General features: G+C 35.2%; 4 protein-coding genes and 1 long non-coding RNA gene across 5 annotated transcripts; 2 read left to right on the plus strand and 3 right to left on the minus strand.

Moving 5' to 3' along the window:
* Positions 1-1,735, minus strand: LOC655129 (leucine-rich repeat-containing protein 34). Its single transcript, XM_015980697.2, has 5 exons — positions 1,517-1,735; positions 1,193-1,472; positions 928-1,146; positions 486-881; positions 1-436 (listed from the first exon to the last, which is right to left on the minus strand). The coding sequence occupies exons 1-5, from the start codon at positions 1,651-1,653 to the stop codon at positions 77-79; spliced, it is 1,392 nt and encodes a 463-aa protein (XP_015836183.1). The 5' UTR covers positions 1,654-1,735; the 3' UTR covers positions 1-76.
* Positions 1,736-2,408: 673 nt separating this feature from the next.
* On the minus strand, positions 2,409-6,125 carry app (approximated). The gene is made up of 10 exons (XM_961554.4): positions 5,846-6,125; positions 5,640-5,796; positions 5,430-5,590; positions 5,199-5,383; positions 5,042-5,153; positions 4,840-4,994; positions 4,671-4,792; positions 4,515-4,611; positions 4,390-4,462; positions 2,409-3,158 (listed from the first exon to the last, which is right to left on the minus strand). Exons 1-10 carry the CDS (start codon positions 5,889-5,891, stop codon positions 2,707-2,709), a joined length of 1,560 nt encoding a protein of 519 aa, XP_966647.3. The 5' UTR covers positions 5,892-6,125; the 3' UTR covers positions 2,409-2,706.
* Positions 6,126-6,332: 207 nt separating this feature from the next.
* LOC654993 (uncharacterized protein) lies at positions 6,333-7,100 on the plus strand. The gene is made up of 3 exons (XM_961462.4): positions 6,333-6,560; positions 6,608-6,846; positions 6,892-7,100. The coding sequence occupies exons 1-3, from the start codon at positions 6,512-6,514 to the stop codon at positions 7,027-7,029; spliced, it is 426 nt and encodes a 141-aa protein (XP_966555.1). The 5' UTR covers positions 6,333-6,511; the 3' UTR covers positions 7,030-7,100.
* Spindly (spindly) lies at positions 7,031-8,774 on the minus strand. The gene is made up of 4 exons (XM_961371.5): positions 7,977-8,774; positions 7,672-7,857; positions 7,487-7,624; positions 7,031-7,437 (listed from the first exon to the last, which is right to left on the minus strand). Exons 1-4 carry the CDS (start codon positions 8,729-8,731, stop codon positions 7,071-7,073), a joined length of 1,446 nt encoding a protein of 481 aa, XP_966464.2. The 5' UTR covers positions 8,732-8,774; the 3' UTR covers positions 7,031-7,070.
* An 83-nt stretch (positions 8,775-8,857) lies between these two features.
* On the plus strand, positions 8,858-9,738 carry LOC135266270 (uncharacterized). The gene is made up of 2 exons (XR_010334170.1): positions 8,858-9,325; positions 9,379-9,738. It is a non-coding gene; the product is annotated as an uncharacterized LOC135266270 (long non-coding RNA).
* The last annotated feature ends 5,553 nt before the right edge of the window (positions 9,739-15,291 follow it).

Raw genomic sequence — 15,291 nt, forward strand, 5'->3', positions numbered from 1 at the left:
TCATTTATTTATTTCACGAGTTTGCGTTACAAAAGCGTTACGAAAGCAAAAAAATATTCAATTTTGTGCACAATCTTTAATTTGATTCGTCAACGCCTCCACTCTTTTCCTCATTTTTCACCACGTCTTCGCATTTTGCAATTTTTTTCTCTTTCTCATCAGTTGCTTGCCCTTGTTTTGACTTTTTTTCAATTTCCGGATACCTATCAATGTGCGCAAAATTGACCAACGCTCTCGGTTTATCGTCCGGTGTTTCGACCCTATTTCTTTTAATCTTCAGTCCCACGGCACACCCATGATCCATAACCCCATAATACCGATGTTTATATTTATCAACAGGGTATCGTGCGGCATATAACACCCCATCAACTTCATAAATCTTCACATCTATGCCCCTTTGTTCGAAAACTGTGGATAACATCATCCTCTGTATGATCTAAAACCGGCAACTAATCGTAATAGCAAAATGGATTATTAAACCTAACTTTATTAGCAGGGTGACTGAAGGAATTCCCCCACAGGAGGAAATACCTTAGCATGTAGGGCTTCTTAATACTGTTCAAAATAGCAATGATTCCTTCATTACCGATGTGGTTATAACTGATATCCAAATATCGCAATTTGCTAAACGGCATTCCAAAACTCAACGCAACACCACCGTGATTTTTGATATTATTTCCCGCAATACACAACCCCAAGAGCTGGGGGCGGGTTTTAAGCCACTCTGATAAAAACTCAACCCCGACACAACAAATATTATTATACCCGATATCGAGGAATTTCAACGAAGTGTTAAGCTTTAATCCCAGAATCAAACTTTCAACGTCATGAGCATCAAAACTGCATTTTTGGGCATGTATTTCAACAATGGTGTCATTCAGCTGAAAAAGACCATCAGGGACTTCACCGAAATTGAAGCAAACTGACTCGGATCAGTTCGGAGATGCTTTCGCTCAAAAAAACAGCATTGACTTGAGTCATGTTATTGCAAGGGATCACGCGAGATACGTCCAGGATTTTGATTTGGCTGCGGTACAGTTGGAGGAAAAGACAGTCGACACTGTCCGCAGTCTGGTCGGTGTCTCCGACATCCAGGTGCTCCAAAGTGGGGCAAAAAGGGGCGAAAAGGGCAGTTAAGTGTCCCCCCTGTAATCGTAATTAAACTGGAAAGTTCAAGACGGAGTGAATTTACAGTGGGTCCCAATTTATTTCCAGTGAGTCTCAATGTTTTCAACTTGACGAAACCGTATTTCTCTGCAATGAAATACAAGACTTTGATCCCCGCTGGTGTAATGTCGCAGTGGGATAAGTTCAGGTGTTGCAAGTTATTCTGATGAGAGAGGGTGATGTTGCACAAGGTCTCTAAACCCTCATCCTCGATCCCGTTGTAGCTCAGATCAACTTCAACCACCTCAGGATGAGCGTTTAGAAAGGTGGAGACGTACACCATGTCAGCTGGAAGTAACTGCTCTCTGAAAAAAATTGAGATTTTGGAGCTCCAGGTGAAGGGATTTACTGGAATCTTTGCTCTAATTCGTTGGCTTTGAAGCGGAGTTTTTTCGTCCCGTCGGAGTTTTTCTCCGAGAACAGTTGGAGGAACGTGTCGGTGAAACGCAGTCCTTTGAATTTTTGGAATTCCCACATTCGCGACATTTTGGAGGTTTAGAAAAAAAATCAGTTTTTGGCATTTGGGTTTTCAACGTCACTTGAACCAAATGACGATTAATCATTTTCGATAAAGGCAAGGTTTGCTTTCACAAACTTAATTGGCGCAGTCAGTAGATTTAATAAAGTATTATGATTAGTTTTTTAGGACTTGGTTAAATTCAGTATTAGTTTTTTCTATTTCCATTATCTTTATATTGTTTCATTTTAAATTCAGCATGTTTATTTTATTTTCTGTAATTGGGTGATTCACCTGTTGAATTAGGGCAATAATATTTTTTGTTTTCTCAAAATACTTTTAGACGAATCATCTGTAAAATTTTTCTGATTTGTACTAAAAACACAGCTTATTCAAGGGCCTTCAAGAGTAAAAAATTGATAATTGACTGTAATTTCTTATGGCAATATATAAGGATTTTTTTTAAATATTTTGGCATTGGCTGGTTTGAAACCAATCATCATTTCATCAGAAAAGTCTTTGACTTCTTAGGGTGGTAATAATGTTTTTTGGCTTCTCAAAATATTTTGACAATGGATGATTTTTAGGCGAATCATCCGTAGAATTTTTCAGATTTTCGTTGAAGAAAAGATTTTTCGAAGGGCTTTCGAATGTAAAAAATAGTGAATTAATAATCACTTCTTAGGGTGGTAATGATTTTTTTTTTATATTTTGCCTTTGGCAAAATGAAAGGAAAAATTAATCCCTTAATAAAAGAATTGGCGAAGGATAATAAAACGACAAGTCAGAATGAATACTTTTATTTATCTACTCTCATCTAAATATCGACGTATAGCAAAAATATGAATTTGTAAACTTACAATTAGAAAATTTGCACCATTTCAAGCAATAATACAACAGCAGTAACAAAAAATTGCATCGATAAAGTCCCCGATCTTTCTAAAAACTGTAAAAAAACGACAAAGACCGGGCGACTTTACTCCCCAACGTAATATACAACGTAAAACATTCGCTACAATGTTATTATCACTTTACAAAAATAAATATATTTCGCTTAAAGTACGAACTAAAAAATAACCAAATTACACAACAACTTTCATAAGCCCCGCTTGACTGTTCGTCCCTAAACTCGAATCGTCCAACGAATCTAAATCTAACGCACTTTCAATCATCGTCGTATCTTGCAAAAGTCTCAATCTACTCGCACTCAACAAACTGTTCTCCTTCTCCTGCAGAGTCATATCGTTGTCTAACTTATCGTCCTTTCGTTTTTCCGCGCTAGTGTCCCTTAAAACCACGGGATCTAGATGCAAGTCCCCCACGTCACTCTTATCCGTCACGTTCAAATTATTCGCGTAGCTCTGAGACTTGCTCAGAGTGACCTGACCGTGACTCAGGATATTGCTGTAAACCGGCGCCTGATTCAGACTCGTCTGAGACATGTACTGGTGCTCAGAGGACTTCTGCAGGGCCGGGGCGATGGCCAGCGGCTGCTCGTTACTCACTAGATGCGTCACACTACCGGCGTTGCTATCTGAAAAATTATCATCACCTTCAGTAAAGTTTCACAATTTCTCGAACAGAAAAAGAACACTGCGACTAAAAATCCAACTAAATCGGAAGCTCTAAAAAGCCAAACGAAAAATTAATTCAAACAAGCGTAGATGTGCAGCCACTTTTCCTTTGCTTTTTCAACATGCACAAAACTAAACTTACCGAATAAGACAACCTCCGCCAATGCGTCGCGCGTCAATGCAACAATAAATAAACTTACAAACTAAATAACAGACACGAAATAAAAACTCGAAGCAACAGGTTGGAAATGATATAAAAAAGCGAGAAACACAGTTGGATGTTCGAGTTTTGATTACATTTATTCACATTACGAGGACTAACTACTTTTGATTTATTTCAACGATTAATAAATACAACCGTACTCTAATAATAAAATATTCTCCATTTCTATCACCTATGAAATCGCACTGAGGTTAATCACAATGTCATGGTTAAAAGATCAAAATGCTAATTTACTTCCACGTTCACAAGGGGTGCGTTCGTAAAGGTCGCAAGGGCAAGGGCCTGTTGGTGTCTTGTTCTCAGTCAACGATAAGGAAGCGCTAATTTTATTGCTTACGATTTAAAAAAAACCATGGCACGAGTAACAAATTTAAGTTGGCCACACTGACCAATTTGACACTCATTTTAAGACCTCTGCTCGTAAAGGATCGAACCACCAGAGAAAAATAAATTTCGAAAAATTTAAAAGCCCTTGACCTTTATTTTCGTTTCAACGCCCCTTCCCCCAGAACGCACTCAAGTACCCCCCTGGAAACCCTCCTGAATATACATCCGACTGAACTCGGGCGTTGGAAAATTCTTAACTTTTGGCGTCAAATTAACTTTATCGCTCTTAACCCGATTCATACAAAACTCCTCCTGGACATGAACGTTCTCATACACGCAACTTCTCGGCCTCGGTTTGGCCCCCTGTCGCCCGAAATTGGCATTATAGCGTTTTTCGGGCGGTGTATAGGGCCTTAAAGTCGGATAATAGCCCCCGTTTTCAGGGGGCGATTTCAATTGTGGAAGTGAACGACTGTTCTTGAACACCTCCAATGGAGGATCGGGGGGTTTACGCGTTGGAGTGTAGTCATAAGGAGGCAATAGGGGGGCATGGGATGGTATGATTTTCTGACTGGCACAGTTCTTGGACGGTATCATGTGTTGGGCGCGATAGAGATGCTTTTTAAGCGGACTGTACATACCGGTTGTTTCCGTCGTCTGTCGGTAAATTCCGGGCATTTCCGACGCGTTTAGTGTCACCTGACTGGGACCGTTCTGAAACGAAACATACGTCATGAAACGTTTAGTCTGCGGTCCGACTTATTACTTGTACAGGGATTCCGAAGTTTTTCATCGGTTGATTGATTTCAGGCATGACGTTTCGTGATATTTCGGCACGATAATCATCAGTAACGATCCCTCGCCTAAATAAATAATTACGCCAAATTAATTATTGGATTAGTTAAGGGGGGGGTTTTGTCACCTGTCGAGGAGAGATGGCGTCACTGGACCACAAAGTATGTAAAAACAATTCAAACAGACGTTTCCCTGCGAGTAAGGATTCATGTTTTCTTGGCCGCGCTTACTCGCAAACGAACCTTTTATCTGTTCAAAATGAGTTAATTAGAGACCTAAAATTGCGCAAAACTTACGTCTTCATTTGTTGTTTGATTACTTGTCGTAAGATAAGTATGGAAGCCTGCAAGTCCTAAAATACTCCAAACGCTAAAAAAACAAATTGTTGCTACTATGACACTTGGTGGTGATTGCTTTACGGCGTCAAGAAACTGACCCTCATTTTTAGTAACTTGAAAAAAACAATTACTACACTAATTACCAGAAACAAATTCTTACTTAATATTAAATGAGCTATGGCACAAGCAAATATAAATACGGCCAAAAAAGCTAACGATACTATAAACATGTAGAAAAATCGGTAATTTCGTCTACCGACACAATTTCCGACCTGAAAAAATCCCTAATTAGATAAACTTGCGGTGCCTTACAATACCCAAGGGCAGTGATGGTCAAATCTGTCGACACAATTATCGCAAAGACTGCAATGTGAGGCCCTCGGGGGCCTGAATATTTTGCAAGTGAAGCAGTATTTCAGCTTGACTGTGTGCCCCTTGATTAAGACCTCTTTCGTCCGAGGCGGGGGCCTGTAAGTGGGGCTGTTTGCCGAATTTGTGACTTCTAAAACCAAATCGATGATTGAGTTCATTTGTGGTTGCTTTCGTACCGATTTGTTTTTCAACATAGGCAGCTTCTTCTGGTGTCGCTCTTGGAATAATACCTGGATCTGAAAGGCTGGTGCGCAGCAAGGAAGACATCGTAAATATAAACAACAAGCCACCAATGATAGGAATCGCGATCGTTACGTTTTCCGCCAAGTAATGGCAGCTGAAATTTTTTGTTAACACGATTTGGAAAGAGGGTTGGTGGCGTTTACTCATAGATAAAAAACAGGGTGCAGGTTCCCGTGATCAGAAACACAGTCAGGAGGAACACGCCCCCGTTGGGGGCCGTCATCAGCCGGCCGTCGCAGTAGAATCGGTTACGGCCCGCGAAGACTTCCCACTTTTTCGTGATTCTGTCTCGTGCCATTTCTGGAACGATTTGCACTGCAGGTGAGGGAATTACGGGCTCGGTACGTACCTTGTGGCTTCAAGTCGACTAAATGATACTCCAAATTCAATGTCATAAATACAGGAAATGACCGAAACAAAATAAAATGAGCCTACAAACTAAACGAACTCTCGCAGTGGCCCTAACTCATTCTTTTACGTGTAATCTCTGTCGTAGTGGATGAACAAAACTCGAAGGGGTCGAGAAATTGCTTCACGGGACATTATTAAGTTTTATCTCACGGTTTACTTCGGAACAATTAGCGGAAAACGTAAAAAACTCGCTCTAATCTAATCAAAATACTTTGACATCTCTTGACAGCTGAGAAAACAGCAAGGACGAGGGCGCCAACCCGAAACCACAAAAAACATAATCTCTAATTAAACTGGATTTGAACGAGATATGCACACCGTAGCCAGTTTTTTGCCACTACAACCAACAACCTCACTCAGTTTTTCAAATTGTAATTTTTTTGAAACCAAAATTGGGAAAATAATTCACGTCCGAAAGATCCATACCGCCCAAAATTCCCACTTACGTCATCCCAAAACTATGTCAGGGGCATATTTTTATTCAAAATAAGGCAATAATAACAATAACCGCACTCAAGGCAACTACCGTGTCTTTTTAAACCTGCCGTACTTATTTTACCGTTGACCTTCCTTCAAAAATTGGCCATGCGACTCTAACCTCAACATGGACACCGAGACGAAACCGCGCTACTCTCCCGAATTTAAACTGAAAGGTATTTCTCCCAATTGCCCAATCACTTTCACATCGATCTATTTTAAGCTGGATTTTTTCTGGCCGGTGTCTCGGGCATATCAGCCCTGGTTGGTTTTGGGACCACTTTGGCCGCCGCAAAGAAACAAGACCCCAAGTTTTTTGGGAAAGGAATGGAAGGGTCGCGCGCTATGGGCGAAACTGGGGCTAGTTTGGCCTTACGGGCTCTCGGGTGGGGCACCTTGTATGCTGTGACAGGGTGCGGAATTTTATTCTACACTATTTGGAAAGTCTCAGGAGCGCAAAATGTGGGTAAAGCCGACTTTAACAACCCTATTTAATTCGTGTTGTAGTTTGAGGAGTTTAGATACAAGGTTGGCAGCATTTTGCCGAGAATACCCAAAAATGAGCCGCAAGGCAGGACTGAATTCAGCGGACTGAACGATCTTTTGAATTATTTACAGCACCAGAAAGGTCAAAAAGACAAATAGCAACGCGTAAATATTTATTAATAAGTACAATGTAAATAAAATTAATCATAATGGATAGATTGTAAAACAAACGTTTTTGCGTTCTTCCTCAATTTCTTCCGGTCGGTCACTTTCGGGTCTAGGGTGTCTTCACTGAACTGGACATTTTTGTCGCCTTCGTTTTCTTTGTTGGTTTTATTCACATTTTTAATTTCTTCAATTTGTTTGATCTCAGGTGTTTTTTCAGTCGGACTGACCATTTGCATTTCCTCTATTTTCATATTAAGTTGTCCAATTTCATTCTTCAGCTGGAGAATTTCTAAATTATTTTTTCTGATCTCTCTTTGAGCTTCAATTAAGTTGTGCCTCTGAGTAATTGTATTCAGCGAAGCGCTGCTTAACAGTTGCCTCAAGTCTTCCATTTCTTTACTAAAAACAACAATTACGACATCTGATATTTTGTAAGGTAAAAACCTACTTTTTCATTGCAAGCATGTTGTCAAAATACTTCATCATGCCGGAAGCTGAAGGTGGGACATCTTTAAGGTTTAAATTACAGCTTTCCCTTTCCTTTTGATAGCTTGCAATCAGCTCGTTCAAAGCGTTAATTTGATTTCTGCAACAGTGTCAATAAAACACTAAAAATCAAGGTGAAAAAACTACTTGTAAGTTTCCGAAATCATTTCTTCATCTTCTTGGCGACCCTTAATTTCGGCTTCCATTTTCGCCATTAATTCCACGTTTTCGTTACGCAATGCTCGGATTTGCTTCAAATAAGACGCCCTTTCGCGCTTCATTTCCAGGTATTGTGATTTCATCGTGTTCATGTTTTGTTGCAATTGGACACGTCTGAAATTGTGTTATATTCACACTGTATTTAATTTGTTAATAACATTTTTTTTAAGCAAAAGCCGTACTTTCTTAGCTTAAAATAGTTTTATTACAACTTGAAGAAAACTATTAATTACCTGTCGTCAACTTCCGCAAATAGCGAATTTCCCTGGCTTTTATCATCTAGAGGTTTACTAGTAACCATATCCAGCTGGGACTTGATGGCCAGATTCTCATCTTTGAGATTTTCCAATAAAATGTTAGCTTCCGCAAGCTCCTGTCTTTTGCAGTCGAGACTCTCTTTGTATTCAGCCGTTAGTGCTTCCAGCTCTTTTACCGTTTCTTGGAGGGTGGCGTTTTTTTGTTCGCTCGATTCAAGCGACTGCTCCAGCTCACAAAGTTTTTCGTTCAAATCGAAATTCAGCTGTTCCAGTTTGCTTATTTGGTCGAGTAGCTTACTGTCGCTTTCCGGGTTTTGCGACTGTGATAATTTTTCAACATCCTTCAACTCTTTCTTCAAACCATCGATTTCCTCTTCCTTTTTTGCCAGCTCTTTTTCCAAGTTCTCAATTCGCTCGTTGTGGGACGACTTCAGCTCCACAATACTCTCCTCCAACTGGTGCACTTTCTCCTTCAGTTTCTGCGCCTCGAGAGTCCCCTGAGACTGCAAAAGCCTGATTTCCTCCTGGTATTCGGCCTCAAGCGTTTGCGCTATTTTTATTTGTCGGCGGTAATCGTGCAAGTGCTGATTCACCTGCTCACATTCTACTTGCAACTGTTGATATTTTGTCTTCAAATCTTCGAAAACAGAGGGCTCGCACATTTTTATTTCGAAAAGAGCGTACAAATCTTGGAAAAACGTTATTACGATTTGAAAAACGACAGATGACATCAGGCATCCCGAACTGATATAGCCACAGAACAGAAAGGGTTAAGAAGTGATAATTCCCTAGTAAATCACTGGCAACACGAGAATCCAGCGCCTCTGGTGCTGAAGTGCGTTACTACCACGGTAAAGTGCCACGTTTGAATAAATTCCTTTTATATTGTTTTTTATTATTTTTATCTTACAAGTTTCATTGCAAATTGTTTAAAATAAAAAAATATATTTTCATTTTAAACAAAATGAAAACGTTTTATATTTATTTTAAACAAAATTTGAAATGAAACTTACAAAAAAAGTTGTTTTGGGGTAATAAAACACAGATTTTGTTAACATTTTTATTGTACACTTGAGTAACATAACAAATTAAATTTTTCAAAAAATTAAAGTATTGTATTATTTCTTAATTATACAAAAATTATAAAAAAATTAAATCAGTCAGTGTTGGCATGTTTTGCCTGTCTGCTCGAGACTTAAAACAAAATAAGGTCTGCTTTGCAATGACTTTTACCTTGTCTGTCAGCAAACAGTTGCCCACGCTACGACCACGAGGAGGTACATGCAGTGCACTGACACACTCGAGCGCAAATAAGAAACTTAAAAGTAAATTCTGAAATACCCTAAATAGCGAAAACGCCAAAATTTTGAACTTACAGGATCCTCAATTTTGCAGGCATTCCTCCACAATTCTTGAAGCTTTGGATTCTTAGGGAAGGTGAAGAAATGCTTATTGGACTGTCCTTTGTTGGGAACATAATCACTGGTGCATCCGGGGTATTTGCAGGAATATTTGCGATAACCAGCCATGACTAAAGTTCAGTTGAGTAGTAGAAATCAAAAATCCGTCACTCCAGACCAATGCCTTTAAAATAGAAAGAAACACCAATCAAAAAGATGAGGTTATATTAATAAAATAAGAGATACTTATCTTTTTGGTCGGCGCTCAACACCAGGAATTGACTCACTAACGAACTGTAATCAGAATTTTTGCTTTGATTAAACGATTAAACAAATAATTGCTACATACTTCCGGTAACACGTTGAACGATGAGTGACAAAACAACACTTTTGGCGCGATATTTTCGGTGCGATCTGCGCGCAAGCGTAGATGTCATTGTTACGTCAAAAAATATAATTTAATGAAATCCCTAATAAATACGCGCTTGTTTTAAAATAAGCAGTCGTCATTGGTCGTCCCTTTTCATCTCCCCGGGAGTGCAAAACCCCCCTCGCCTATACTCTCGTGTTGCCAATGCGCGTATCCCACTTTCACCCCCATGGATATAGCCAAATCGAGCCCTCACTGAATTAGGTTTTACTGATGATGCGGATAGATGGCCCTAGTGTTTTACGGGAAAAAGAAATCCTATTGGCGGATTTAAAATTTCAGATTATTGAAGAAAAACGTGGTGCCGATGCGCGGCTGACAAGTAAAAATTTCACAAACGTCACAAATTTCACAAATTTGAGTTTTATGAAATTATTAGTTTGTGAAATAAATAAATACGACACAGCAATAAAATACACCTACCTTCATATCGCTTCCACGTTGGCTACCGTTTGTAGCATTAAAAAAAATAATAAAATTGAAACAAAAAAAAAATAATAAAAATGAAACCAAAAAAAATGTTTATTTGCATTAAATTTTGAGCAAGCCACTTTCATTCATTGAAATTAAAGGCAAAATTTCGTGGCAATAAATTATTTGAGTGGTTTATTTTATTTATAGTTACTGTATTTAAAATGTGTCACTCAAAATATCACTTTTCAATACCGCATTTAAAGATTTTAATTGCAATTAAGTTTTATGAAATTATTGGTTTGTGAAATAAATAAATACGACACAGCAATAAAATACACCTACCTTCATATCGCTTCCACGTTGGCTACCGTTTGTAGCATTAAAAAAAATAATAAAATTGAAACAAAAAAAAAATAATAAAAATGAAACCAAAAAAAATGTTTATTTGCATTAAATTTTGAGCAAGCCACTTTCATTCATTGAAATTAAAGGCAAAATTTCGTGGCAATAAATTATTTGAGTGGTTTATTTTATTTATAGTTACTGTATTTAAAATGTGTCACTCAAAATATCACTTTTCAATACCGCATTTAAAGATTTTAATTGCAATTAAGTTTTATGAAATTATTGGTTTGTGAAATAAATAAATACGACACAGCAATAAAATACACCTACCTTCATATCGCTTCCACGTTGGCTACCGTTTGTAGCATTAAAAAAAATTAAAAACAACACCAATAAAAAATCTTTATTTGCATGAAAATTACAACAAGCGACATAATTTTACGGCTGTAAAAAACAGTCAACAATGTTATATTTAAGGATTGCTCTAATTGGTCAAATTAGTCAATAACTAATTTGTCCGGCAAGAACCACGAGGAGGTTTAGAGCATTCTTGCCAGGAAAAATGGATATAAGGATGAGGTAAACAATGATTATTTCAAATGAAGGGAATAAAGGAATTATTGGTTTGTGAAATGAAAAAATAGTACACAAAAATCAAAGCTTTTTCACTTGGCGTTAAATAAATGCTCTTACCTTTATACTGCATCTGCTACCATTTGTAGCAAAACCTAAAAAATAAATTAAAAACACAACCAACAAAAAAATTAATTTGTAGGAAAGTTACAACAAGCGACTTTAATAAATATTATACAGAATAAAGAATACACAATACGGTATAATATATGGCACACAAGCTATTAAATCAACACATCACAAGATAAAACGCAAAAAAATGCACCTACCTTCATATGGCTTCTGCGTTGGCTACTGTTTGTAGCAAGACATTTAAAAAATTAAAACAACACCAATAAAAATCTTTATTTGCATGAAAGTTACAACAAGCAACGTTTGTCAATATTAAACAAAATAAAAAATACACAATACGTTTCAATTTGTGGCAATTAAAATTCAAATCAAATTCAATACCTCAGTAAATAAATGCACTTACCTTCATATCGCTTCCACGTTGGCTACCGTTTGTAGCATTAAAAAAAAATAATAATAAAAATGAAACCAAAAAAAAAATAATAAAAATGAAACCAAAAAAAATGTTTATTTGCATTAAATTTTGAGCAAGCCACTTTCATTCATTGAAATTAAAGGCAAAATTTCGTGGCAATAAATTATTTAAGTGGTTTATTTTATTTATAGTTACTGTATTTAAAATGTGTCACTCAAAATATCACTTTTCAATACCGCATTTAAAGATTTTAATTGCAATTAAGTTTTATGAAATTATTGGTTTGTGAAATAAATAAATACGACACAGCAATACAATACACCTACCTTCATATCGCTTCCACGTTGGCTACCGTTTGTAGCATTAAAAAAAATAATAATAAAAATGAAACCAAAAAAAAATAATAATAAAAATGAAACCAAAAAAAAATGTTTATTTGCATTAAATTTTGAGCAAGCCACTTTCATTCATTGAAATTAAAGGCAAAATTACGTGGCAATAAATTATTTGAGTGGTTTATTTTATTTATAGTTACTGTATTTAAAATGTGTCACTCAAAATATCACTTTTCAAAACCGCATTTAAAGATTTTAATTGCAATTAAGTTTTATGAAATTATTGGTTTGTGAAATAAATAAATACGACACAGCAATAAAATACACCTACCTTCATATCGCTTCCACGTTGGCTACCGTTTGTAGCATTAAAAAAAATAATAATAATATAAATGAAATAAAAAAAAATGTTTATTTGCATTAAATTTTGAGCAAGCCACTTTCATTCATTGAAATTAAAGGCAAAATTTCGTGGCAATAAATTATTTGAGTGTTTTATTTTATTTATAGTTACTGTATTTAAAATGTGTCACTCAAAATATCACTATTTAACACCGCATTTAAAGATTTTAATTGCAATTAAGTTTTATGAAATTATTGGTTTGTGAAATAAATAAATACGACATAGCAATAAAATACACCTACCTTCATATCGCTTCCACGTTGGCTACCGTTTGTAGCATTAAAAAAAATAATAATAAAAATGAAACCAAAAAAAATGTTTATTTGCATTAAATTTTGAGCAAGCCACTTTCATTCATTGAAATTAAAGGCAAAATTTCGTGGCAATAAATTATTTGAGTGGTTTATTTTATTTATAGTTACTGTATTTAAAATGTGTCACTCAAAATATCACTTTTCAAAACCGCATTTAAAAATTTTAATTGCAATTAAGTTTTATGAAATTATTGGTTTGTGAAATAAATAAATACGACACAGCAATAAAATACACCTACCTTCATATCGCTTCCACGTTGGCTACCGTTTGTAGCATTAAAAAAAATAATAATAAAAATGAAACCAAAAAAAATGTTTATTTGCATTAAATTTTGAGCAAGCCACTTTCATTCATTGAAATTAAAGGCAAAATTTCGTGGCAATAAATTATTTGAGTGGTTTATTTTATTTATAGTTCCTGTATTTAAAATGTGTCACTCAAAATATCACTTTTCAATACCGCATTTAAAGATTTTAATTGCAATTAAGTTTTATGAAATTATTGGTTTGTGAAATAAATAAATACGACACAGCAATAAAATACACCTACCTTCATATCGCTTCCACGTTGGCTACCGTTTGTAGCATTAAAAAAAATAATAATAAAAATGAAACCAAAAAAAATGTTTATTTGCATTAAATTTTGAGCAAGCCACTTTCATTCATTGAAATTAAAGGCAAAATTTCGTGGCAATAAATTATTTGAGTGTTTTATTTTATTTATAGTTACTGTATTTAAAATGTGTCACTCAAAATATCACTATTCAACACCGAATTTAAAGATTTTAATTGCATTTAAGTTTTATGAAATTATTGGTTTGTGAAATAAATAAATACGACACAGCAATAAAATACACCTACCTTCATATCGCTTCCACGTTGGCTACCGTTTGTAGCATTAAAAAAAATTAAAAACAACACCAATAAAAAATCTTTATTTGCATGAAAATTACAACAAGCGACATAATTTTACGGCTGTAAAAAACAGTCAACAATGTTATATTTAAGGATTGCTCTAATTGGTCAAATTAGTCAATAACTAATTTGTCCGGCAAGAACCACGAGGAGGTTTAGAGCATTCTTGCCAGGAAAAATGGATATAAGGATGAGGTAAACAATGATTATTTCAAATGAAGGGAATAAAGGAATTATTGGTTTGTGAAATGAAAAAATAGTACACAAAAATCAAAGCTTTTTCACTTGGCGTTAAATAAATGCTCTTACCTTTATACTGCATCTGCTACCATTTGTAGCAAAACCTAAAAAATAAATTAAAAACACAACCAACAAAAAAATTAATTTGTAGGAAAGTTACAACAAGCAACTTTAATAAATATTATACAGAATAAAGAATACACAATACGGTATAATATATGGCACACAAGCTATTAAATCAACACATCACAAGATAAAACGCAAAAAAATGCACCTACCTTCATATGGCTTCTACGTTGGCTACTGTTTGTAGCAAGACATTTAAAAAATTAAAACAACACCAATAAAAATCTTTATTTGCATGAAAGTTACAACAAGCAACGTTTGTCAATATTAAACAAAATAAAAAATACACAATACGTTTCAATTTGTGGCAATTAAAATTCAAATCAAATTCAATACCTCAGTAAATAAATGCACTTACCTTCATATCGCTTCCACGTTGGCTACCGTTTGTAGCATTAAAAAAAATAATAATAAAAATGAAACCAAAAAAAAAATAATAATAAAAATGAAACCAAAAAAAATGTTTATTTGCATTAAATTTTGAGCAAGCCACTTTCATTCATTGAAATTAAAGGCAAAATTTCGTGGCAATAAATTATTTGAGTGGTTTATTTTATTTATAGTTACTGTATTTAAAATGTGTCACTCAAAATATCACTTTTCAAAACCGCATTTAAAGATTTTAATTGCAATTAAGTTTTATGAAATTATTGGTTTGTGAAATAAATAAATACGACACAGCAATAAAATACACCTACCTTCATATCGCTTCCACGTTGGCTACCGTTTGTAGCATTAAAAAAAATAATAATAAAAATGAAACCAAAAAAAATGTTTATTTGCATTAAATTTTGAGCAAGCCACTTTCATTCATTGAAATTAAAGAGAAAATTATTACGTGGCAATAAATTGTTTGAGTGTTTGATTTTATTTTAATTACTGTATTTAAAATGAGTCACTCAAACTATGACTTTTCAACACCGTATTTAGAGCCGGTGTACACAACATTTTAATCGCAATAAAATTTTAACGAATTATTGGTTTGTGAAATAAATAAATAAATACGACACAACAATAAAATGGACGTACCTGTGTTTCGCTTCCACGTTGGCTACCGTTTGTAGCATAAAAAATAATAATAATAAAAAAGAAACAAAAAAAAAATGTTTCTTTGCATTAAATTTAGAGCAAGCCACTTTCATTCATTGAAATTAAAGAGAAAATTATTACGTGGCAATAAATTGTTTGAGTGTTTGATTTTGTTTATAGTTACTGTATTTAAAATGAGTCACTCAATCTATGACTTTTC

The sequence above is a fragment of the Tribolium castaneum genome, chromosome 5, assembly GCF_031307605.1.
Source record: "Tribolium castaneum strain GA2 chromosome 5, icTriCast1.1, whole genome shotgun sequence".
Taxonomy (NCBI): Eukaryota; Metazoa; Arthropoda; class Insecta; order Coleoptera; family Tenebrionidae; genus Tribolium; species Tribolium castaneum.